This window comes from Musa acuminata, chromosome BXJ3-5 (genome assembly GCF_036884655.1).
Source record: "Musa acuminata AAA Group cultivar baxijiao chromosome BXJ3-5, Cavendish_Baxijiao_AAA, whole genome shotgun sequence".
Lineage (NCBI taxonomy): Eukaryota > Viridiplantae > Streptophyta > Magnoliopsida > Zingiberales > Musaceae > Musa > Musa acuminata.
The window spans coordinates 42,521,221-42,547,676 of NC_088353.1; the positions used below are offsets into that span (position 1 = coordinate 42,521,221).

The following is a 26,456-nucleotide window of genomic DNA, read 5'->3' on the forward strand; positions in this document are numbered from 1 at the left end:
TTGTAGATCCGAAATTGTAGTTGATCCTACGACATGTTATCAAGGTAACAATTGGACCCGCACGAATTCGACCCGCTAAGGGAACAATTTTCTACAAAATTCGGTTCGAGATCGACTCGTCACTCTGTCCCCCTCCTCGAAGGCTCCATTTCCCGATCTCGAAGAGTTGGGAAACCCTAGAGATGGCGATCGCGGCTTTCCGTCGGATCCCTCTCCACCTCGCGCGATCTCATCCCCCACTCTCCCTCCGGCCCCTCGCCCGCTCCTGTTCATCGGCCTCCCCGGCCCCCTCATCTGGCTCCAGGAAGGTCGCCGACCGGATCGTGAAGCTGTTCGCTGTCGATCCCGAGGGGAGCAAGCACGAGGTCATCGGCCTCGCCGGGCAGACCCTCCTCCGCGCCCTGATCAACGCCGGCCTCATCGACCCGGCGTCGCACCGCTTGGAGGACATAGAGGCCTGCTCAGCCGAATGCGAGGTCCACATCTCCCAGGAGTGGCTCGACAAGCTCCCGCCCACGTCCTACGACGAGAGTTACATCCTCACCAGGGCCTCCAGGAACCGCATCCTCAACAAGCACGCCAGGCTCGGGTGCCAGGTCGTCCTCCAGCCCGAGCTGCAAGGTATGGTCGTCGCCGTCCCCGAGCCCAAGCCTTGGGATACACCCTAGGCTGAAAAAGACTCAGTTTGGTTGTCTGTGTCGCCATAGAGCTTGACTGAGGATGAAAGTTGGGATTTTAACCAGTGTGATTCGATAATAATGGTGACTTATACTACCTTGCATATCTTTATAATGGTTCTGTCATCGGGGAATGATGTAATCTGCTTGATTTTGACTTTATTTATTGAAATTGGAATTCCTCTTGTTTGTTTATATAATTTCTGATGATTAATTTTGTTAAAATGGCTGAGGTGAATAGGGTGGAAGTGAAACCATATCACACGGTTACCCTAGTAGATTCATAGTTTATATTTTTAGTTTCATGAACAGGGTTGACGACATCTTACTTTCAATTAAATTTGCTTATGGCTAATTTCTTATGCATTTTCTTCCTGGATTCTGCTACAGCATCCATTTTTATTTAATCTGTTATATTTTGATTCATTAGAAGTTGTAATTGTTGGAGAGTTATATTCTTAGATTCTTGATCTGCTTGATATGTGTTCTTACTTAAATGCTGCTTAAGAAAAAGATGGTTCAAGGCTCCTGCCACTGCAGTGAACATCTGTAAAAATGTGTGTTTTTCTTGTTTTGTGCACACAGCATTAGTCCTTAAAACATCATTAATAGATTGCTGCAGATGTTTACCTCACAGGTGTTTTATGAAATGAAATAAAAAAAACCACCGGTTCCTTTTCCTGCTATCGTCTTTTTCATTCATTATCATCATCATTATCAGGGATTTAGTCCTCGTCATGAACAAGCCTGATATTGATGACTACTTTATAAGTACCTCGCTTGATAGATGAGTGATGCTTCTTGCTTAACTTGAGTCTTAGCTGATTATCCTATTAAATGTCTTATGCAGTAGCTTTTTGCTTTGTTGACACACCTGCAGAGGATGAACTTATGGTGCAGTATGGGATCCCAGATTTTTGCATGTCTTCTATTTTCTTGATATTCTGGCAACTTTTCTTATTAATGTGAAACCATTAGAGTTCATAAGATTGAAGCCATTGGTGCATCATGTCTTTCATAGAAACACAACAGTACTAACTATAGTATGCCTAGTAGAACCAGGTTAGAGGATAATCCACAGGTGCACTTCATTTATACATCAGCCAAAAACAAATATTCTCTAGAAGTATTAGCTAACAGCAGAAAACATATAATGGTGCTGGATGGTAGAAGGGGCTTGTCAACTAGACGAAGCATAACAGGAGTTCAAAAAATTGAAGGAAAATGGTTACAGTTTATCTTTTTTCTTGAAAACACGATTAAGTCCTAATGTCAGAATTCACATAAATTCTAGGAGGTGGATGTTATTTGGGCATCAACATAGTAAGTTTAAATGTATCTTCGAGTTAGTTTGTCCTTTTGAATTGGAAAAGCATAACAGCTGATTGTACAAGAACACAAACTTGTGATGATGAGGCTTTACGATGAAACTTTGCTTTGCACGACTGGAATCTCCCATATGTTTTGTTGTCAGATTCTTCTTTTCCTAATGCTGGCGGCTTCTTTTCCTTTATCTAATTTATGATACTTTCAGCTGGATTTCTCGGTATATGGTTGCCAGATTGTCTGACTTTAGTATTGTTTCTCCCGTATGCTTTTGCTTTCCACAGTGCTGGATTCGGTTGTCTATCAGTTATTGAGGTTTCTTATCTGTTTTCTGGTCTATGATACTTTCAGCTGGATTTCTCAGTACACAATTGTCTAGATCATTTAACAACTAATATTGGTTTCTCCCATATGTTCTGTTGTTCAGATTGATTTTTCTTTTCTTAATTCTGGAGTTGCTTGTGTGTCAGCTATTGAGGCTTCTGTTCCTTTTCCTAATCTATGATACAATCAGCTGGATTTCTAAACGTGGTTGACTGGAGTATTTGACATGTTATATAGCTGTGGTCTATAATCTGAGTGATGATACATATATCATCTTTAGGTTAGTGAGCAAACACATTTGCTGCACGGTAGTGGGCATTGGGTTTGTGCTTGTCTTCGTAGTCCTTTATGTGCCACCACTCAACTCGTTAATGACAGCCTTTTGCCCTAATAAATCTAGTGTTTCTTGTTTTCCTCGTCGGTCATGGCCTTCCCAGGGCTTGTGTGGTTGATGCTAATGCCGGCCTTTTGTACCTAATAAAATCTAGTGTTCTTGTTTTCCTCGTCGATCATGACTTCTTAACGCTTGTGTGGGTGACAATGACAATTTGTACTCGCCCAAAAGAAAAAGATAACGACAGTTCTCTCATACATTATTGTTCATATTTCTATGCAGGTCTTATGAGACTTTTGTTTCAAGACAAAAGTGCATAAAGCTATACCTTAGAAATTGATATGTTGTATTTGTCACAGTTATCACCTCTTCTTCTCGTTCTGCTATCTATGTAGATTACTCTAAGAAGGTGATCGACAGGGAACAAGTCTTCACTTGAGACAAAAGTAACTCCCCCTTGGATAGATCATACTGGTTTAAAGTGTTTGAGTGGTTGTAATTAAGGTATGCAGTTTTAAATAATATCGTTGATATCGGATGGTACGTATTTCGTTCGTATCGGATGGTACGTATTGATCCATCAGTTGATCGGTACATAGATCGTTCGTTACCGAACGGTATATATATATATCGTTTGGTAACGAACGGTATATATATATATATCGTTTGATATACATATCGTATCGAACAAATATTTAAACGTTGGTACGATACGAGACAATATCCAATCATTTACAAGGATAATAGTTGCGGTATCTCTCCAAAATAAACAAAAACAAATGTGTCTGCTAATTAAATATTTCTTCCACCGGAGAAAATAGACCCAAAAGACATGGCAAAAAGATTTAAAGAATTCTTTTCTGCAAATAATAACTATCTTTACATGTATGCATACGTATCAAGATCTGTATCGTCATGTAATGATCAAGAAGCTGCCTCCTGTCGAGGAGAGTCTCTTTGGAGAACCTCTCTCTCCAAGGCTAGTGGCCTGGCCCCTTGGGACTGGGGCCGTGCGACAACCTCCCCATCCACTTCGCGGTGGTGCTTCTTCCCTTCTCTTCCGTGCTTATCTTCGCCATGCCGGCGCAGTCAGCTGGCGCCGGCCTCGCCGCATCAACTCCCTGCATGCTCGACGCAACGACGACGACGGAGACGATGACGATGAGCAACAGTGCTCGAGCAGTCCGAGGCCTCATCATCGCTAGATGCAACTGCCTTGAAAGAGAGAGAGAGAGAGAGAGAGAGGAGCTGAAGCTTTGAAGAGGTAGGTGGTGGGATACGGACGAAGCTGGTTGCATGGATTTAGATTTATATGTGTAGCGAGGGAGGGTTTGGTGGATACATGTCTTCCTTACCTCAGACCGAATCAAAGAGTTGAAGAACATGTCTAGGTTTTGAAGCTGTCAACCATGTCCTCAGCACTGTTTTGTACCATTTATTGGACTTTGAATCGATTGCGGCTAGTGGACTGCCATCTGAAACCTGTAACTTGCAATTTCTAACTTCTGACTTTGAAAAGGTTGGCCATTGAAGCGGAGAAAACAAATGGTGGAAAAGGTCAAGCTCTCTGACTTGTGATCCCACTTCCTTCGTTGAAGCTTCAACCTTTTCAAGCGTTCAACCATGCCAATGCACAACTGTTGAACTGATAAGGTTTGGTGGTGAGGAATGAGCAAGAAAACACTTTGGACTCTGAACAAGCTTGTAGTCATCATCACATGTTCAACTGCGTAGTAGCACTGGCACAGTTAGCTGATTGATTACTGCTGCCACTCAGAGAGTTAATTTGGAATAGATGAGAAATTGATGTGTGCCAAGATTACTTTGATCTGGTCCATTCCTTGAACAAAGACTTGTCACCATTGTTGAGTGGAACTTTGACTTGTTACATTTCTGTCTTACATTATGTATGCTGATGTATTCACCATTGCATGGGTCATCATTTCATGTCACACTGGTTCACATAGCACAACATATGTCCCTTCATATTGGTAGGTGGCAAGAATAGAAACCTTCAAACATGAGGCTGAGGTTCCAATAAAATAATAATAATAATAATTTTGTATTTGATATTTTGAAATCTCTATAAAGAATTTAGAAATTTAGTTTTAGGATTTTAAATTTTGTGTCAATTTGCAGTTTGATTCAGAAACTCCACTCTATGATTTCAGGTATTTATGTTTGATAATTGATGTGTCAACCACTCATAAGAAGTATCATTATAGCTAATGGTTATAATTCTTTTAGAACATGGAAATAAATCTGAACATTTGTTATTCATTTGATTCTTTCACTATCATAATTTATGCATTTCTAAAATAAAGTCAAGTCTCCGTTCTTTAATAAAATCATGTATAAAATAATACCAAAAATTAAAAATAAAAGTAATAAATAAATAAACAAACATCAAAAACTCAAAATATAAGAAAATAAAATAGAATGGAAAATTTATAATATCTATGTGTTTTTTGTGATTATTTATTCAATCTCGCTCTCAGATATTTTTGAAATGATCAAAATACTTTGATGAAAAAAAGAGTAAAATTATCACAAGATGAAAACAAAGATTAGAGTTTTGTAGGGCTACAAAGGAACATATTGGTCTCCAAAGTGGAGGCATGTGGATTTGCCAACGTTGTTTTCATGAGTCAAAATGTGAGAAAGAAGATATTATGGTCAACAATTGCCAATCTAAAAAGTATTCGCTTCCACATTGGCTTGTAATGTATTTTAAGATATGAAAAATCTTTAATAATTATCATATATATTTCTTTTATACACAAATATGGTTAAAATTACTTTGACATATCCTATGGGTAGATTGACACATTACGGGCTACTGATGTATTTAGCAACATATGATCGATACCTATCGCGATTCAATGTATTTAGCAACATTGCGAACTATGATTTTTGGATTCAATGTACCTACCGCGAAACCAAATAACTCACAAACCGATAGTGATATCTATGATTATGACCACAATTTAATTTCCTATAACCCTAACGAATGTTGCTAAGAAAAATATAGCAAATCACATCTCACCTAATCCAAGCTAATTGGATTTAGATGACACTTTAAAGACTTGCATTTATCGGAGTAGACTAGGTTTGTCGAGTACATCGCCAACATAATTTTATCGAGATGAGTGGATTTGGAGTTCCACCCAATTCTATAAGCGATATTCTTAATAAAAAAGAGTCGCGATTCAATCCAAGTCACCTTATGGACGATCAGAATATATCGTAACAACATAAATAATTTTCTTTTATAAAAAAAAATGATTCACGATAAAACTTAAAAACAACACATTGACATACTTGTAAATAGGATTTTTCTCTATAAATGGTTACCCTAACATTTTGAATTATATCCAACATCCTTTTCTATCATATTTAAGAATATTTTTTTAAGAAAAAAAAATGAGAAAACTAATAACATACGCGATGGAAATTCAGCTTCTTTTTTTTTATCATTTTATGTATCTCTGTCAAAAAAAAAAATACAGGTTTTAGATTTTTTTTTTTTAGTCATTTGATTATTAGAAAATTTGTTCCCACAAAGGGAGAGGTTAGTAGCTATTAGTGTCAAAATTGATCATTGCATCAAGTCACAGAGTAAATTTATTTTGGATCAATTATTATATATTTGTTACAGTAGAGAATCATATTTTTTGGATAAATTTCAAGATGAATAATTCTCCAACACAATATATTAGTGTCAAAATTGATCATCTATTTAAGCCATAGAATCAAGTTGTTAGCTCATTACTAAGATTTGTTGCACTTGAGAATTGTATTTCGAGGATAAGTTCCAAGATGAGCAATCTTCGTATCGACTCTTCAAAATGTTTGAGGATTATATGCTCATGACCAAAGTGTCGCATGCAATACTAACATTGAAGGTATACTCGACAAGGCCCCTCCAACATATGATTCTAATTCCCTAATCTTATTAGTGCTTATCTTTCATCCTCACTCATCTCAAACGTGATTAATGAAAAACTTAAACGCATCAAATAGATGTGTGTATTCAGAAAAAAAAAAAAAAAAAAAAAAGAGATTGTTATCATATAAGAATTATAATATACGAAGTATTCGTATATTATAATTATGAGATACAGATCATGTGTATTGAGCACATATATATTTATTCTTTGACGTGATATGTATGTATGTACGTATATGTATGTTGAGATGTATCAACAAATGATCCTCGCTACGGTACGTAGTCTTGTCATCAGTGGCCTGGACCTCTGGGACTGGGGCCATGCGACAACTTCGCCATCCACCTCGCCAGCGAGGGTGGCTCTTCCCTTCCCTTCTCGTCCGTGCTCGCGCACGCCATGTAGCTCCACCCGCCGGTGCAGTCAGGCGCCGGCCTCGCTGCATCAGCTCTCTTCATGATCGACACGACGGTGATCGAGACGACGACGAAGACGACGATGAGCGAGACCGCAGGAGCCGTCTGTGGCCTCATATGTCGCTGGCTTCTACGAAGAGAGGAGGAAAGTGAAGGTGGCTTGCACTGCTACGAGTGTCCTGGGGATATGTATATATATATAGGTTGACGACGATGGTTGTAGCTGAAGAGTACTGCCAAGTGTTTGATCTGCGACGGCGTTTAGGAGGAGAGCAAGTCCGCAGACTGGCCGAGTCACTGCTCTTAATTCCAAGTCCTCTCTGCGACTCTTACCGTCGACATGGTATACACGGCTATGGAGTAGAGTACACAAGTAGTGCAGTGGTCACCATCAGCTGCACTCAGTTGCGTAGTGGCATGAAGAAGGTAGCTGAACAAAATGACAGTGCCATAGATTTGATCGAGTCTAACTTGGAAAAGGACTAACACCGACTGGAACATAGACCTCGGTAGCTTTACGGTAAAAATTCGTTTTGAATTAAAGCTGAGTACAACAAGAAATGCATTAGAGCTTTAAACCATGGTCTGCGAAGAAGACTAAGCAATAAAAAATAAAAAGTTATCCTATTTAATTAGATAAGATATATTATAGATATGATTGAATTATAGATCAATAGAAAGAAAATTCAATAATGATATGATTTCTTTGGAGATTATGGGAGGACCTTCTAAAGATAATACTTTTATTTTATGTCCATATTCCGCCAATTACAATGGTTCTGAAAATAGAAAGAGAAAGTGAGTTTAGTTTCTTTTCTGTGCAAGTTCATGATATATGATATTCGATGTAGTTTATTGATTATCGTGTTCAAAAGGTATATACCTTTTATTATAGACTTATGATACTTGATTTTAATCATGATATTAATTTTTTATATAATAGTTTTATTTTGTACAATTGATATCAGAGCTATATCATTGAAATCTAATATATTGTAGATCGTTCAAGAAACTAGATTTATTTATACACTAGATCTATTTTGTATGAGATATGTTATTATTATTGTTATCGTCTTTCGTTTGTGAAATGATATTTTTATTCTAATTATGTGACACTTACCTTATACGATTTGTTTATTTTCATATGACTCACCCGATGATGTTACATCATGGATTTTTTTTCTTCATATCTTTCCACATATTTAGAGCCAAGTAGATAAACATCACTTTATTCATCATTTATAAATATTTATTATAATTCATTTATTCATCAAATCACAAGTAGAAAAGTAAACATAGTGATGTTAACTTCAAGAATCATCCAAGTGGCTCTATCTAGCGGTACAGGAAGGTCTGCTCTCTTCTAAAATCTGATTTAGTACTAGAGGGAGGTTGCTCTAAAAATTAAAAACAAAGAAAATTCAGCAACGTTGAGTAGGAACCCCATAAGTCAACTCAAAATGAATACATGATCAAAATTCAATCATTTCATTGGCGTATATCAAATACCCGAAGGAGCACTCCCCTAAACAGCGGATGGAGAGGCTTTATTATACGGGATGAGTTTGCGTTCACCCAATAGTGAATGGAGGCAAACTCATATCGCACTCCCAACAACGGATGGAGTGGTGTATCTCACCAACCAAAGTGGGGACACGTTCCTCCCAAAGCATATTGAAATATATATTGAAAAATTATATATATCCAATATATATTCATTAATAATTATATAAATAAAAACATAATAACACATTAAAAGATATATTGAAAGATAAGCTTTACTATAAGAAATAACCTTCTAAATTTAAATGAAAATCATATTTTCAACGCAAGTATAATTTCAACATATTCTAGTCAAATAAATTTTAAATCATTTAGAATAACATATTTTAAATTTTAAATCAAAGAATATAAAAAATTTTAGATAACATATTTTAATCTAACAAAAATTTTAATTCAGATAAGATTAAAGATAAGTTATAATGTCAAGAAATATCATATATATAAAATATATAAATTTTTAATATATTTAAATCTAAAAATAAAAAATCTTAAACAGGGGTCAAAGAACATTATAAAAACTTTAGTTGAAAGATTTTAATTCAATAATAAAAATTTTGACATTTAAAGAATTGATAAATATTTTTAAACTATAAAACTTTTAATATTTAAAGAATTAAAATAAAAACTAAAACTTTTATTTTCAAGAAAGGTAGGGAAACCTACCTTTCATCAATAGGGTGTAACTCATCGTTCCTCCTATTGTTAGGCTCGACTAAGTGAGGAACGAAGGAGACAAATCCCTCCCCTTAAATAGGAGGATATGAGTCTCCATTAAAAGAAATTTATTTTTATTTTTATATTTATTTAATATAAATTATTTCTATTTAATATACTAACAAATATGATATCACCCTATTTGGAATGCTTAATAGTTATTTCCTAATTCATATTAATAAATAAGGAAATATGTTAATATTTCCTAAATTATAATGGCAAGTAAGGAAACAAATTTAATTCCTAACTTAATTATTTGATTTGATTACATTTCTCCCCTCCTATAGGAGGAACATATCTTCTTCTCTTTCCAACATTGTCTCTTGGTCTGAATGGTGTTGCCAACAAATCTTTACCAAATGTATAATTTTATCCCTTAGAACATATTCTTTCCTTTCCAAAATATGGGTTGGTTGTTCTCTAAAATTGGCATATCTCTTAGTTGTAGAGGTTGGTAAGATATGATATGTGATAGATCCCTGATATATCTTCGAAGCATAGACACATGAAATACATCATGGATGTTAGTCAAAGCCGAAGGCAATGTCAATCTGTACGCCACAGGCCTAACCTTTTGTAAGATCTCAAATAGGCCAATGAATCTTGATGCTAACTTCTCCCTTTGACCAAACCTTGTAACTCCCTTAGTTGGTGACACTTTTAAGAAGACGTGCTCACCAACTTCGAACTTTAGATCTCTTCGCTTTCGATCTGTATAACTTTTCTGATAACCTTGAGCTGTTAATAATCTTTGATGTATAATTCAAACATTATCAGTGTCTTTTTGAATTAATTGAGGTCCTAAAAGCTTCTGTTCTCCTATCTCATCCCAATATATAGGTAATCTGTACTTTCTTCCATAAAGAGTTTCAAATGGAGTCATTTGTATGCTAGAGTGATAACTATTATTATAAGAAAATTTAATTAGGTGTAAGTGCATATCCCAACTCCCACCAAAGTCCAAAGCACTTGCTCTTAAGAGATCTTCAAGAGTTTGTATTATCCTTGCAGATTGGCCATCAGTTTGGGGATGAAAAGCTGGACTAAACTTTAACTGCGTGCCTAAAGATTTTTGTAGACTTCCCCAAAACTTAGAGGTGAACCTTAGATCTCTATCTAAGATAATGCTAACTGGTACACCATAATATCGAATAATTTTCTTAATATATAAGCTTATTAGTTTATCCAATGAATATTTCTTGTTAATAGGGAGGAAGTGAGCAGATTTAGTAAGTCTATCCACTGCTACCCAAATTCCGTCATATCCTTTCACAGTCTTGGGTAATCTTGTCACAAAATCCATAATGACTTGCTCCCACTTTCATTCAGGAATTGAAATCCATTGTAATTTTCCCATAGGTACTCGATGTTCTATCTTCACCTGTTGACAAACATTTAGAAACAAACTCTGTTATATCTTTCTTCATATCATGCCACTAGTAGTTTTGGCATAAATCTCGATACAACTTAGTAGTCCCGGGATGGATATTAAATTTTGATCTATGTGCCTCCTCCAATAATTGCATCTTTACTGGATGGCTTTCGAGAACACAAAGTCAATTGTGGAATGTAATAGAACCATCTTTGGCTTGGAGAAATTCAGGTCTAAATCCTTGAGCTATCTCCTTAACTATCATTTGAAGATATATATATGTCATTAGACACACAAGATAACCTTTATTTATCTCCAATAAAAGTTTAAGTTTTAAGTCTGCCAACCTTGTCATCATAGAATTTTTTTGAATATTCATATAGGCTACAAGACTAGGTATTTCTGCTTAAGACATCGGCAACTACATTAGCTTTCCTAGGATTATAATTGATATTAAAATCATAATCCTTTAGAAAGTCCAATCATCTTCTTTGTCTCATATTTAAATCTTTCCGTGTGAAAATATATTTGAGACTCTTATGATCCGTAAAGATTTCAAAATTTTCTCCATAGAGATAATGCCTCCAAATTTTCAATGCAAAAATGATAGCTGCTAGCTCTAAGTCATGAGTAGAATAGTTCTTCTCATGAGGCTTTAATTGCATAGATGCATAAGTAACTACCCTCTCATTTTACATTAGAATGCAACCAATCATTTGTAGTGAGGCATTGTTATATACTACAAAACCTTCTCCCCTTGAAAGAATCACTAAGATAGGAGCACTAGTTAATTTTTTCTTCAATTCTTGAAAACTTTGTTGACATTTATCATCCCATATAAACTTTATATTCTTTTGTGTCAACCTGGTCAATAGTGCTGTTATTTTTGAAAAACCTTCTACGAATCTTCTATAGTATCTAGTAAAACCCAAGAAGCTTCTAATCTCCAAAACATTAGAAAGCTACTTCTATTTTAACATAACTTCAATCTTGTGAGAGTCAACAGATATACTAGTACTCGAAATTACATAACCGAGAAACATAATTTCATTGAACAAGAAATTATACTTACTTAATTTAGCATATAATTTCTCTTGCCTTAGGACTTCTAGAACTGTCTTAAGATAGTGTTCATGCTTTGCTATGCTTTTAGAGTAGATCAAGATATCATCAATGAACACAATTATAAATTTATCAAGATAAGAGTGGAACACTCTATTCATGAGATCCACGAAGGCAATCAGTGCATTTGTGAATCCAAAAGGCATTACTGAGAATTCATAATGATCATATCTTATTCTAAAAGCAGTTTTATATATATCTCTTTCCCTTATCTTCAGTTGATGATACTTGGATCTCAAATCAATCTTCGAGTATACCTAAGCACATTGAAGTTGATTAAATAGGTCATTTATTCGGAGAAGGGGATATTTATTTTTTATGATCACTTGGTTAAATTATCTATAATTGATGCATAGTCGTATAGATCCATTTTTTTTCTTCACAAATAGGATAAGGGCACCACAAGGTGATACACTAGGTCGAATAAAACCCTTATCCAAAAGCTCTTGGATCTGTTTCTTTAACTCCTCCAACTCAATTGGTGCCATTTTATACGGGGGTTTAGAAATAAGTACAATACCAAGTAGAAGATTAATTGTAAATTCAATCTGCTTATTTGGCGGTAGTACAAGTAGATCTTAAAGAAAAAATATTTGAAAAATCTTAGAGATGTCCTTAAATACTAGCTTCTTAGATTCTTCTCCAGAAATGAAGACCAAGTATCCCTGACATCCTTTTAGTAATAGTTAGATAGCACTTAAGGCTAAAATAATAGGAGGGAGGTTTTCTTGAATCCCAACTAACTTAAAAGATGGTTGATCTAAGGATGAGAAAGTAACAGTATTCCGGAGACAATCGACACTTGCATGGTATACTGAAAGTCAGTCCATACCCAAGATAGCATCGAAATATTATAATTTTAGTAGAATAAGATCTACTAGTAATAACGTAGTTTCTATATATCTAATCAATTATCAAAGAATTTTCAACTGGTGTTACTACCATTAATGTATTACTTATTGTCTCACGATTCCTATACAATTTCATAGCAAAATAGGGTGATATAAAAGAATGTGTAGAACCAGAATCTACAAGCACAGATGCTGACATACCATAGAGTGTGATGATACCTTTAATAATAGATTCCGAGGCTTTAGCATCTTGATGAGTCAGTGCATAGACTCTTGCCTGTCCTCCCTCTCTGGGTCTTAGTTGTTGTTGTCCAGCTATTTGGGGTGGAGCTCGGCGTTGATGTTGCTTCCGAGGACAATCCTTCGACATATGCCTCGGTTGTTGATAATAAAAATATGCACATCTCATGGGACATGAGGTGGAAACATGATATGTCTTCCCACAGAAATAGCATCTTATGACGACTTGATTACTAGGAGCTCTTGCTTGTTAATTCCCAAACTGTTTGTCTTTGCCTTTCTTTGAGGGTCCAGAATGTGATCCCCCATGCGCAATTAGTGTAACACTAAAAGGTCGCTTTCGATCATTTGCTTGTTATAGTTCATTATCCAATTTCTCTACCACTAGAGCTCGATTTAACACTTCAGTATATATTGGTAAAATTAGTACTGCAACAGACTTTCTAATTGATGATCGAAGTCTCCTCTTAAAATGACGAGCTCTTTAACTTTCATTGAAAGTAATATGTGAGGAGAACCGAGCCAACTCAGTGAAATAATAATTATATTTCATTATAGTTCTACTTCCTTGGCGGATGCTAAGGAACTCTTATTGCTTCTCAAAACAAACTAAATCAGGAAAGAACTGCTAAAAAATGCATCCTTAAACTACTTCCAAGTTACCACTTTACCTCTAGCCTCTAACATCCTCCTTTTTGAGGTCCGTGTTTGCCTTCTATTCCAAAATGAAAGAAGCGAAAGACATTTTTTGATTTTCCCTACATTCGATGGCTTTGAATGTCTTCTCCACTTTTGACAAATCCAACGTTTAGCAAAGATTCGATAACTTTGATAATCTCTCAGCTATGTGACAATAGTCAATAATGCTTAGCAAGGTGGTTTGGTCACTCCTTAATACAATGCCGATGTTGCTCATCAATACAGAGGTTAAGGACAAGGCTATGTGATTTGGGTAGCCACTTGATTTTGACCCAAAACGGTAAAGCCCTAGTTTTTTAATCAAAATCCCTCGTTTTGACTCTATTTTGGGTTGCCCTTTTAATTTATTTTTCCAATTCTACCCTTTTGACAACTATTTAATTTTGACTTTGGTTAAAATCTAATTTTGATCCAATTTTGATTGGTTTAGTTTTGATAGGATTTATATTAGGGAATTAGTCTTGATAGAATTTATAAAATTATATTAAGAAATTAATTTTAAATAATATTCATAAAGGCATATATAATTAAAATATTTAAGTAATTTCAAAAAAGAATACACTTTGAATGATTATGAGATTAAGTAGTATGATACTATTTTGAATATTTTTGTAATTTAAGGTTGTATACTCAAATATAACAATACTATTTTATGAGTTTGATATCAATCCTCCGTAATAGTAAAATAACACTAGATATATCAATATTTCACTCAAATATAAAATATAGATGATATCAATGGTTCAATATTTATTAAGAAACTCAAAGTATTAATATTATGTTATTTTATTACAATGGTACTTTCTCCATTTTATTCTTATAAATTTTTTATATTTTTAGATTAAATTATTATAAATAACTTGAGAACGTATAATTTAGCATTATTTATTGAAAGGATTATAGACTTAACCATTAAAAGTTATATAAGATACATAGTTAAATGATTAAAAAATCTAAAAGGTTCACTTTTAATAATTATTAATAATATTTATACTTCAATACAGAATATAACTAGTATATTAGAATATTAAAAGATTGATTTAAAATTATTAATAAGTCATTAACTAGTACCTTTATGAAACAACTGACTATAATTTAGTATTATGATACTTAAATAATTCTATGATATATCCTAGTTATGACTTACAAAACTATAAAACTTAAAGATATTGAGTATGAAGGTAGATGAGTCCTTCACGTATAATTTATTTTTAATTTATTTTTTTTTTAGTTTGACTCATTTAAAATTTGTTACAATAAATAAATGATAAGTGGAATTTAAATCAGTTGATTAGTATATATATTTAAAAAGAATTAAAATTAAAATAAGAAAGACTCATAATGAGTACTTCTGAAGGAGTTAGGAATAATAAAATATTGAAGTATAATTTATTAAATAAATTGACTGAGTTTATAAATATAATATAAACTAATAAAATAAAAATATTTATATTAAAATGCTACTTCTATTACAAGAAAGATAATGTGAAAATGACTATAAGATTTAAGCTACCGAGGTCCCTTTCTAACATTTGTATGTTTCAAATTAAATGTTACGGAGGTCCCTTTCTAATACTTGATGAAATGATCATGACGCATCAACTTATCAACTTATATAACCAACAATGTGTAAGGAACCATTTTAAAGTGAAAGTGATAGTAGTGGATGCTTATCACCTATGTCTAAACATGATTCATCTAATGGATCTTATGGATACATGATATATTACTATAATTCTAGAATTATTAGATTATTATTTCTTTTAATAATGATAAACTCAATATATTTATAATTCAGTTGGTTATAAAATTTTGTATAATTGTTTATATAAAATTAATATGAATCTTGAGTTTACAACCACTGTGTAATCAAATATTAGAATGAAACATAATTTTATAAATTTTTTGAGATTATATATACTTACATCTTCATCTTCAGGTCACTCTATGTTCCATATTTTAGTAGAGAGAAATATCTTATCATCTTTATAGATAACTTTTTAAGATATAATTATGTATATCTAATTCATATTAGGTTCCAAGCTTTTGATATCTTTATGTGTATATAAATGAAATCAAAAGACAATTAGATATAAATATTAAAATTAACAAATCTAGGAGGGGTGGTAAATTATATAGTAGATATGGTGAACTTGATCATAATTCTAGTTCTTTTAAGGATAGTTAAATTTGGTAAAATATTTTTTTAGAAAAATAATGAATTATTAGAAGTGAAAATCTCAAATTTTAATCTTGATATTGAGAAGATATACTTTGATACTTCTTTAAAATTTTATATTCAAGAAGTTGTTGCTTAAATCAATAAACAATTTGATGAAGGTAAATAATAAAATAACATTAATAAACTCATATAATATCAAATGACTTATAGAAGAACCACAATGGATAGTTTTGAGAACATCTCAAAAGGAAAAGAGACACAATTTTTTATGTTTATATGGTATATCTATAAGAATCAAAAGATCTTTCATTATTTTTATAATTTATAGAAAGTAATGATTCTGAAAATTAATAAATATAAAAAAAATTTAAATCAATAGACCAGAATGATATTTAAAAATCATCGAATTACATAATAATTGTAAGAGTCTATGATATATGAGCTTTTAAGATTAAATATGACTCAAAGGTAGTGTCAAACGATATAAAGTTATTTTACTCATAAAGAAAATATTGATCATAATGAGATATCTTCTCTAATTTATCTAATAGACTCATTAAGAATTATTATAATATTAGTAGCTCATTATGATTTTGAGTTACATTAAATAAATGTGAAAACTTTTATGAAGAGAAATCTAGATAAAGAAATTTATGTGAATTACCTTAAATATTTCCCAGAGAAAAGAAAAAAAAACATAAAATTAGACTTACAGATTTTGAAAATAAAAAAAGTAAATATTTTTTAATTAATTATTGTATGTAAATCATGATGTATTGGTTCACAACATTCAAAGTATCTTATTAATTATCATATTTAAAAAATAAGTATTTTCTGTATTAGATTTTACTTGATTTTAATTCTGATATTAAATTCTTACAAAATAATTTATTTCTTAACAGAAATGCTAATCTAACAGGAACTTCTTAATTAGTAGATTGGCAGAAGATAAAAGTAGAAGAGGCATAGAAAAATCATGAGAAGAGCAACACAAAGAAGGCATGCAGATACTGTTGTGCTACAACAACTTCAAAGAAGAAAAAGAACATTATTAAAACCTACAAAGATTTCTCAAGAATGTTTAGCATTGCTTCAAAGGTGATGGAGATGGAACTGTTCGCAGCAAGGAGGAGGAGCAGCAGCAGCAGCAGCAGCAGCAACATCTCAGCAAAAGCCACTCCAACCTGAAAGTTCATATTGCTCCAATTAGGTCATATTCTGCAAGTCTCATGTGGTGGGTATCATTCAACTTACCAGCTGACAAAGTATTGCCACCAGTTTCTTGGAGTGGAAGACGAGCCATCTAAAGAGAAAGTAGAAAGCTCTTCAAGTGGCTGCGACCGTCGCCGGCGCAAGAGCGGCAATGCGGTCTCTGGCGGGGACTGGCCTGGCGGAGAGACCGGTGGTGACGGTGACGGTGACGGCGATGGCCAGAATGGATACTTACGGTCGCCCGGTCCTACGCTGACCGGAAGCGGAGATGGTGGTGTTGGAGGAGAAGATGAAGGTGAGGCCAAGTTAGACCTCGTCGGAGAAGACAGTTTCTCCACCGTCAGAGATAGCAGTGAATCTAATGATCTCGAATGCATTCTTCTTCTTCTTCTTCTTCTTCTTCTTCTTCTTCTTCTTCTTTAGATCAAAAGTGCTGCAAAATAGATTATAGCTCGATCAACTGCCGGTCCAAACGTTGAGTAGAGATTCATGTGCCTCCAACCAACCCTTCTCTTGGAGTTGGTAACCATTTAGGAGTACTTAAAGAGTCTCTTTGGAGTTGGTAATCATTTAGGAGTACTTAAGAGAATTTAGATTATAAATTTAAGTATAAAAAAGAGTTCTTCGTGATTTAAAATTTATTTAGTCGATAAATAGAAGCGAGACATAAGAAAAGTGATAGAAAAGATTAAAAAAAATTCTTCGAGATTTATACGAGAAGATTAAAAAAAATTCTTCAAGGTTTATAGTCGATAAATAGATCCGCAAATCTTATGTCGGCTTTTTTCTTAATTATTCTTTGATTGTTGATATGAACTAAAACTTCTCTCCCCCAACACATTTAAATACTTCAAATCTCATAAACACTTCCCTCCACCTTTTCATTTCATGGAGAAAGGTTGAGTTTTTACTTGTGGCTTTCATGAAGTCCATCTAAAACGCTGAAGATTGAACAGCTGAGTGTGTGATTAGTTGAACACATTCTCTATCATTAATTCCATGAGATCCATCTCTAACAGTCAATTTGCTTACCAACCAGTCTTTTGTTCTATGCAACTATATAGCCAAACAAAACATATGGAGGAGAAATTAAATGGGGAAATTTTTTTTTCCTTATGGCAAATATTGCTGAGTTAATCAGATTTTTCTTTTTTTTTTTTCTTTTAACAACACAACTCAGAAGGTTTATTGACTAATTCAATTTATTCAAGAATTGAAATTTCACATATCTTATTGTAATTATCTGAAAGATTTAATAACTCAAAATTAATGATATTTAACGAAACACTTAGATATGTGTTGAAAATGATAAATCATACTTTGTATATGGCACGAGAGATCTCGTTCGATGGTGGCTCCGTACCGTGATGAGCTTGTAGCTCATTTCACGATATGCTAATCTAATTGGGATCTCTCGTACATATCGAGATATATATCATATATATGATAAAAATTATATTATAAATTTTAAATTTAAATTTATTTATTATAATATTTCCCTTGCCTTCTCTTTTTTTTTCCCTCAAATTTTGAGACACAATTCCCAAGCGTATTTTTTTAGTAAATTTATAATAAATTATAGTAATATTCTATTGCATAAAGATAATTTTAATAAAATACCCATATTATTTCTGAGAGCAATAGATACTAAATCCATATATCTACACAAAAATTATAAATCGTATGATGAAAATAAAATAACAATTCGAGCATAAAATATTAAAGTTCAAGTGTCCATTTATGAAGCTAAATTCATAAAACAAATTTTGCATGTAGTTATAATTTTACCAAAAATTAATTTGTGGTTAACCTAAACCTTCAAATATTTCATAAAAACACCAAATTTCTTATAAAACTTAAAAATAAAATATAGCGAAAACCCTATCATTTTTTAGAGAGAGAGAGATAGAGAGATAGAGACTTCCACCAATTTTTGCTTCCCTTCAAACTCCTTTCCCACCAAGATAGATGAAATGAGAGGTTTATAAAGGGGATGGGGGGAGGATTTCAAATAAGCTATGATTTAATTTAATTTTTATTTTTAATTTACAATTATTAAATTGTTCCTTATTAGGTTTTCAAGATTGGAAATATGTATTAATTACCAAAATATATTCCTTATTAATGCATGCATGGTTAGGAAGTAGATAATGATATTTTAATATGGGAAACAATATTTTAAGATTACATGAGAGGAGTTGAAAAATAGTAAGAAATGGTTTACATCTCTTACTTCTACTTTGGTAGATTCACTTCAGATGACAAGAATTGAGATGACCTGATCTCAACATTTCTGGTTTAATCTCTCATTAGAAGTGTAAGAATATTTCAAAAAATATAAAACTATTTTTTATATCAGTGATTCAGACTCAACAAGTTAATGTCGACACATTTGGTTCTTTATTTAACCATAAATATGCAGAAATGTTGCATATTTATCATCAAGGCCATGCAAGAGAGCAAACTGCAAGTCAGTGATCTCATTCAACAAGGAGCTGCACATCCATGCAATGTAGCTCAGTAAAATAGACCAAAGCACCACTCTTCATTCAGATTCCGAAGAACAATTGATGAGAGCCACACTACATAGCTTGCATTCCAATCCAGAGAACTGACTACAATAGGTAACTATGTTCATTGTAGCTCAAGATTTCGGTAGCCCAAGATTTCAACTCTATAAGTAACAAGATCAAGATTTCGGTATCTCTAATTGACTGGAAAATGGACTGTCCATTCATTCTCAGGTTTGCAGATGGTTGCTGCTGCTATCACTGCCAGGGAGATGAGGCAGCAGCAGCTGCTGCTGCTGCTGCTGTAGCAGCTGAGCTGGATGTTGCTGCAGCTGCCGTTGCTGTTGATTCTGATGTGACGGTAGCTGTTGCGGATGTTGAGCTTGGATGTGGAGCCGCTGAAGTTGGTGTGCCGCCAGGAGGGACTGCATCGCTTGATTGTGGTGGTAAAATTGATGGTTTGCTCCGAGTGGAGATGAAACAAGATTCATCATCGGTCCACCATTCGGCAACATCTGACCTGTGGCCAACTTCAGGTGCTGAACCTCTTCTCTCAGTGCCTCATTCAGTGCTACACCAATTAAAAAGAGTTTTCAAAGTGCATATTTTTAATTGTTGAACAGTACAAGGGGAAATCAATGGTTGAAGCAGTTTGATTGGGATGATTTACGGAAAATGAAAGCTACCACCACGAAGGGTTTCATTTTAGGGTTTTTACTGTAGAGTATCCCTATCTCTTGAAATCCTTAAAATGTCCCCCAATTTGATGGTACATAAACAAATCTAATAGATACCTTTAAAAATTCTCGACTCAAATTTTTAGTATTCTTTTATTTATCACTTGTGTCTATTATTTAGGCAGAATGTCAATGTCTATTGTCACTAAGAAACTAAAGGTAACCTAAAAGACATAAGAATTGGGAGAAAGTGAGGAAAAAAACAATCGAGGCAGAATGTGAATGCCTATTGTCACTAAGAAAATAAAAAAAACCTAAGAAAACGTAAGACTAGAGAGAAAGTACGGAAGAAAACAATGTAGAAACAACTTCAGAAAAGGAGACTAAATATGAACAACAGGAATCTACCGAAGAAGTGTATCAGCTATCGTAACAGAGCCATCGTTGGAATTTCATAGTCTTGAGGAAAACTCGGTGCTAAAATTCCCAAAATAGTGTACTTTGCAGTAAAAGTATAAAAAGAGGATTTTTTTTTTCTTTTTGATAACTTTGCCCTTTCGATTGGAACACTATTACTTGGATGCAAAAAAGGAGATATCAATCTACATGCTAATATGGATAGAACAATGATATTCAAAGAAACCACCACCAATCTAGGAGATTCAATGTAATAGCATCAAATCGCATTGCCAGATTTGTGAAAAATGATAAATGTCAGTCAGTCTTGTCAAAAATACAGTTACAATTGGTGCCTTGAATTCTAGAAAATGCAAGTAAATGAAAACAAATACTATCAGGCCATAGGCATGTTAAATTCATTCTTGGATGATGAAATAGGTGAATGACTATTAGATGAATGATAATACCTTAACTTCCCTTCTTAAAAAATGGATGCAAGTATGATAAAATCAAAATTAAATTGAAGAATTTAAATTACAATAGTAACAGAAAAGGCCTCATATGAGATGAGAACCTTACCATCTTGCAAGTGAACCTGCTGCTCCATCGTCTGCAATCGCAGTTTCAGCTCACTATTTTCAGCAGTCAGGCCATTGTTATCTCTCTGTCAGTGGCAAAGACATGTTTGCTGAATGTTTTGCATGTTTCACAGAACTTATGAGGTTCAAATGTCAACTAGCAAAGAATATTGAAACCTGGAAGATTATATACTAAGCCACACTTGGTCAAAGACACAAATTTCATATTCATTTGAAGTATAACTTCATTATTAAATTCAGCTATTTTTCTTGTTATCCATGTGGAAATTAACTTGGTAATCAAATCAAGCTACCTTTTCTAGGCAATCATAAAAAAGGATTGGACAATAAGATCTATATCAACGGGACAAATGTGTTCTACTAATGGTGATATATCCCCTAGATTACAGGAATTATTCATTCTCCAACCTCTCAGAAAATCCACAAATACTCAATAGATGGAGATGAGGCTGCCTAACACTAACTTGTTAAAATGCATAAATGCAAGTACAACCATATAGCTATGTACCAAAATTCTGGCCTAGGTGCCATAATTTTGGCCTCCATAGGTAGGACCACTATTGGGATGAAATTGGAGAAAATCTGCACATCCAAATCCACTAAGTGCTTAGAGGATCTAGAAATGAATCCAATCTGATAAGAGGTTACAAGATCTATAATCTATTCCATATCCAACAATTTAGTTGGATGTACAGTTGGACATCAAATTTTAAGCTTGAAATGATTGACCCCCATCAAGTTGACATGTCTTAGTTTCTCATATTAGTCCTCAAATCTACAGTGGAAACAATTGAAATCAGTCTGAATTTATCAAAAGGAATTGGGAATTCACTGAAATCAGCCAAAACTTAGGCCTCAAATCTGGCCAGATTCGACAATCTCTATGTCCAGCCAGATCTGATTATCTCCAGCACAGATTTAAGTAGCTTGAGAGAAAAAGGAAGCCAACAGAGGAGGAACATCAGGCCACAAGAATAGCTACACTGAGGACTACTTGTGCCTCATTATTCACCTGATCCATGCTACCAGAAAACTAAGGAAAGCAAGAAAGTAGAGAGGGAAGAGATCGATGTTCATGCTAGATGTTTTATTCACTCCTAATGCAGAATATTAAGTATATATTATTTGGTACCAATTTATGACTTATCTGTTATGCTCCCTTGGTTGGTGGTAGGTACAAGGCCCAAGTTAGGCCACCCATGCTTTAATCAGGTAAGTCTGTATCAAGCCATAAATGAGCATGACCTTTTCCTTTTTACAAAAACTGGTTGGCTCAGCATGAGGATTTTGTCAATGTTGAATGTAGGGATGGTCAATGTATGCATCCTAAACTCTGCATGCAGATAGACCATTTATACCTCAAACCCTAGTAAGGAAAGGAGCAATCTTATTGCCAAACTTTGTCATTTAACACAATTCTATTTGTAGCTCATCAAATATATGAGGAATCCCATTGACCCACTATGGCCAATCTCCAGTGTACTATAAGTGGATGACCTAACTGTTATGGCTAAATATCTTCTGCCAGTGTTAGTCATAAACATCTGTCGAATAATGAAATTTGCAAATGAATACCTGCAGCATTGTCAATTGAGCAGACAATGTTGTTGCTTCAGTTTGGAAAGTATGCACCTGTCGCTCGAGCTCTGCGATATATCGCATCTTCCTCTCTTTTGATCTTGCAGCCGATTGCCTGTTTGCCAAAATCCTATAAAAGAAAGCCAAGATTAATCAAGAAAGAAAGCCCTGCTTGAGGTGTCTAAGGGTGAATGCTTCAGCAATTAGTGGCTTTCTTATTGCAGGAAAAGTCAGTTTATAAATATAAAAGTCAACTATGTTGCATAGAAAGCATGTTTGTGCATGGACACCTAATCTGAATAAGATACAACACTGTCCATTGGAATGGTTCTCATGTTGGTTCTAACACATGAGACATTGTGATTAGATGATGTATGTTTCTTCGCTCAGATTGTAGGTTGTTACTAGGCATAGAATAACAACGATATCAAGAACATAGAAAAGGGCAGTTTGTGCACTAAGTTCCCATTAATACTGACTTCAGGAAGTGTAATAACCTAGATTCCCATGAATACTGACTTCAAGAAATGTAATAACCAAGTGCGCTAGTTTGTGCACTAGGTTCCCATGAAGAACATAGATCCAATGGCTGGAAGGCAAGTAAATAAGCATGATAAGGACAAAAGGAAGGTTCCAATTTGAAGATAATAAGAAAAGAATATTTGAATATTTCCTTTGATAATTTAAGTAATGAAGTTAAAAGGGGGGATTAGCATGATCATTGATAAAAAAAAGCACTTCAATTGAAAAAAGTGAGTGGGATTGCGAGTCCTTTAAGAAATCTGAAATGTGGAGTTCCACACCAATCCATTTGACTAACTTTAGTGTAGCATCTATCGCCATGAAGCATAGCACTGCATGCAAGTAAGGAACTCACTGCACAAAATTAAGTCCAAGAGCTGGTGCAGTTAACCTGAGTGGAAATGTTCAGTAACTGAGCATACAACTTCATCAAACATGACAAATATTTCAACACCACGTACCTAATCCATGCTTTATTGCAAACTACTTGAACAAAGTCAAAAGGTACTGCAATTATTATGGAACTAGTTAAACAAATTCTGCAGAAACTACAACAGCTATCTAGAAGAAGGAACAAGCCACAACTACATTAAGGATTTCACAGCCATGGTGAATTTGGCCACTGAAGTTCTATCATTCGCAAATCAAAATATCCACAAAAGATATCAAACAGAGAATAATTGCAAAAATCATAACTGTAGAACAATACAAGCATCGTATGATGGATAATAATTCATCAAAATGAAACAGATGACAGAGATCCAAAGTTTTTGGTGTGTGTTATCTACGTGCTTCATAAATCAGAAGGAATCAGATTTAGCATATGGTGACTGATCTTTGTATCAATAAGTAACACTGAACAATTTAACCATTACGACCAATGGATAGATACCAAGAGAAGTTGTTGATGAGCTCATCAGGAGTAGATGCAACTTGAAGATGTTGATATGGGGTTCATGCACTAAAGATGAACAACACTTGGCTCTTTCGCATTGTTATCTAAAATTTAAGTTGGACATAACTAGTTATAATAAGCATGAAAGAGATAAGATATGTCCTTTTGCTACATAACTTGACAATATGTCACAACCAACAAGATGTTCATAGTAGATGATGATCAAACAACACCAAAAGTCCATCCAAAACTATCGCAAGTGATTTAAGTTGGTGTCAGAATCAGATTCAAGCTGATAGCAATAATTTTCAAGTCATGTGCATTGTCTGAGGGTCATCACAAACTACTAGTTATGTAGATTTAAGAATTCTGTATTTGTGGGTACTAAATATGGTAAGCAAGGCTATATTATGCAAGTGCAATTTGAAGTTATAATCCTGCATATGAAAGTTATATTGGCTACACATACATGAAAGAAGAGAATGCAAACTAGCTAAAACTAAAGCTCACAGGGACTTGGATGGTTCTTGATTCAAGCACATATATTAATCAAATTGAAAGGTATCTTTTTCTAGCACCATAAATTTATTTATGTTCCCTTATATACTTAGGGATAAGCGGTAGCCAAATAGCAAGAAATAGATAAGTGTCCGGATGTAAGATAGCAAATCTCTGGCATCAAAAGAGGTAAAAGTGCATAGCTTAGTAAAATGTTCTACGTGCATTTGGTTTCAATCTCAACCTAAACCTCCAAACTAACAAGTAACATGGGACATAGTCTCATAAATGATATGAAGGAAAAATTGACTTCATTTGGTAAGCAAACCTCTTTGCGCGCTTTGGATCAACAAGAGCCAGTTCGGCGAGTTTTGCAGCTGACATAGCCTTCTTCGCCTCCGCAGTTGATGGCCCTTCGCCACCAGACATCAGTAGCTCTGATTTGATTGCAGTAGAGCCATCCAGAGATTGGCTATGCTGATGCCTTATCCTGAGCTTTTCACTAGAACCCGAGGCCACAATCTCACCCTGAGGAGGAGCCTGAACAGGAGACAATGCAGACCGTGAAGACTCACCGTTGGACAGACCAGCAGTGGCAGCAACAGACCCGAACTTTTCACCATCCATGTACATGGAGACGAGGTCCTCCTCGGCCTCATCGGACAATGACGGCCCATCGTGGGACCCCACGACACCGAGGTCGCTGTCGAAGCTAATATCGTCCGGAAGGCTAAGGATCTCCGAGTGGGCTCGACGATGGCCGGGATTTCTTGGAGGGAAATCAGGCATCCGGCTGACATCGTGGCTGAACAGCCTGCCCTCAGACGGTGCCGGGTGACCGAAATGATCAGAATCCGAAGGTGGCTGAGAAGAAGAAGAGGCCGTGGGCGAGCCAGAGGCGGGGTATCTGGATGAATGGGGCGGTAAACCGACACCATTGCCTCCGTCTCCGCCTCCATCAGGAACTGGCGACTTGTCCATAGCAAAGGTACCGCCTTTCTTCAAGAAACCAATGCAAATCTCGAGAACCAACTTAGAAACACAACCCCGGCGATCAAAGATCTGTGGCTCTTCGAAATCAAAGAAATGTCCTTCCTAATTTGCGGACTCGTCCAAAAATCTGATCTATACAAAGAAAACAAGAAGGCCAAAGCCAATAAAAGAAATCAAAGATTAGCATAAAAACAAATAAAAAATTTGCAATTTTCAGCGAAAGAAGAAGACTTATTGTGATCTAGAAACCCACCAATAATGTACGAGGAAAAAAAGAAGAAGAGATCGAATCAAAAGTGCGATCTTTTCCGCGAAGACGAGCCGTGGGGATGGGTCGCAGATCTGGGGAGTCTAGATGGCACAAAAGGTGGCGGCTTTCAAGCTGATACCAAAAGAACGATCCAATGCAACAAGAACAGGCACAAATCTCCAACGCAACCGCGAATCTGGATCGGTGATGGAAGGCGCGGGAACAATTTATGGATTGGGAGAAGAGAGGAGATAGGAAGGAATGAACGAACGGACGCAAAGATCACTTATTTTTCTCATGGAACAGATCAAAACCTTCGCCGTGGTTTCCTCTTCGCAAGGAATTGATGAACAGATCGGGAGAAGCTTCGCTTGCGGTTCCTCCGATGAGGGGAATAGATATATAGATTGAAGGCTCGATGGAAAGAAGAACTCCGCGAGCGAGCAAAGCATCCTCCAAATTGTCGAGCGCTTCTCATGGCCACAGGGGTGTTCGACGAATGAGCATGTTTATAGGATATCTGCTATGAGATTCGTGGTGAACATCCGAATGAAGG

General features: G+C 34.9%; 2 protein-coding genes and 1 long non-coding RNA gene across 5 annotated transcripts; 1 reads left to right on the forward strand and 2 right to left on the reverse strand.

Moving 5' to 3' along the window:
- Positions 1–110: 110 nt before the first annotated feature.
- LOC135637882 (uncharacterized) lies at positions 111–877 on the forward strand. Its single transcript, XM_065150749.1, has one exon. The coding sequence runs from the start codon at positions 183–185 to the stop codon at positions 666–668; it is 486 nt and encodes a 161-aa protein (XP_065006821.1). The 5' UTR covers positions 111–182; the 3' UTR covers positions 669–877.
- A 15,839-nt stretch (positions 878–16,716) lies between these two features.
- On the reverse strand, positions 16,717–17,469 carry LOC108952872 (uncharacterized). Its single transcript, XR_010496510.1, has 2 exons — positions 17,022–17,469; positions 16,717–16,951 (listed from the first exon to the last, which is right to left on the reverse strand). It is a non-coding gene; the product is annotated as an uncharacterized LOC108952872 (long non-coding RNA).
- A 2,036-nt stretch (positions 17,470–19,505) lies between these two features.
- LOC103986401 (transcription factor RF2a-like) lies at positions 19,506–26,372 on the reverse strand. Of its 3 annotated transcripts, XM_009404412.3 has the most exons (6): positions 26,215–26,372; positions 25,904–26,096; positions 24,986–25,782; positions 22,740–22,872; positions 21,145–21,229; positions 19,506–20,060 (listed from the first exon to the last, which is right to left on the reverse strand). In XM_009404412.3, the coding sequence occupies exons 3-6, from the start codon at positions 25,636–25,638 to the stop codon at positions 19,720–19,722; spliced, it is 1,212 nt and encodes a 403-aa protein (XP_009402687.2). In that variant the 5' UTR covers positions 25,639–25,782; positions 25,904–26,096; positions 26,215–26,372; the 3' UTR covers positions 19,506–19,719. The 3 variants fall into 3 exon arrangements, with proteins under 3 accessions (XP_009402687.2, XP_018681530.2, XP_009402686.2); XM_018825985.2 differs by having other exon boundaries at positions 24,986–25,777; positions 25,904–26,372; XM_009404411.3 differs by having other exon boundaries at positions 25,904–26,372.
- Between the last annotated feature and the right edge of the window lie 84 nt (positions 26,373–26,456).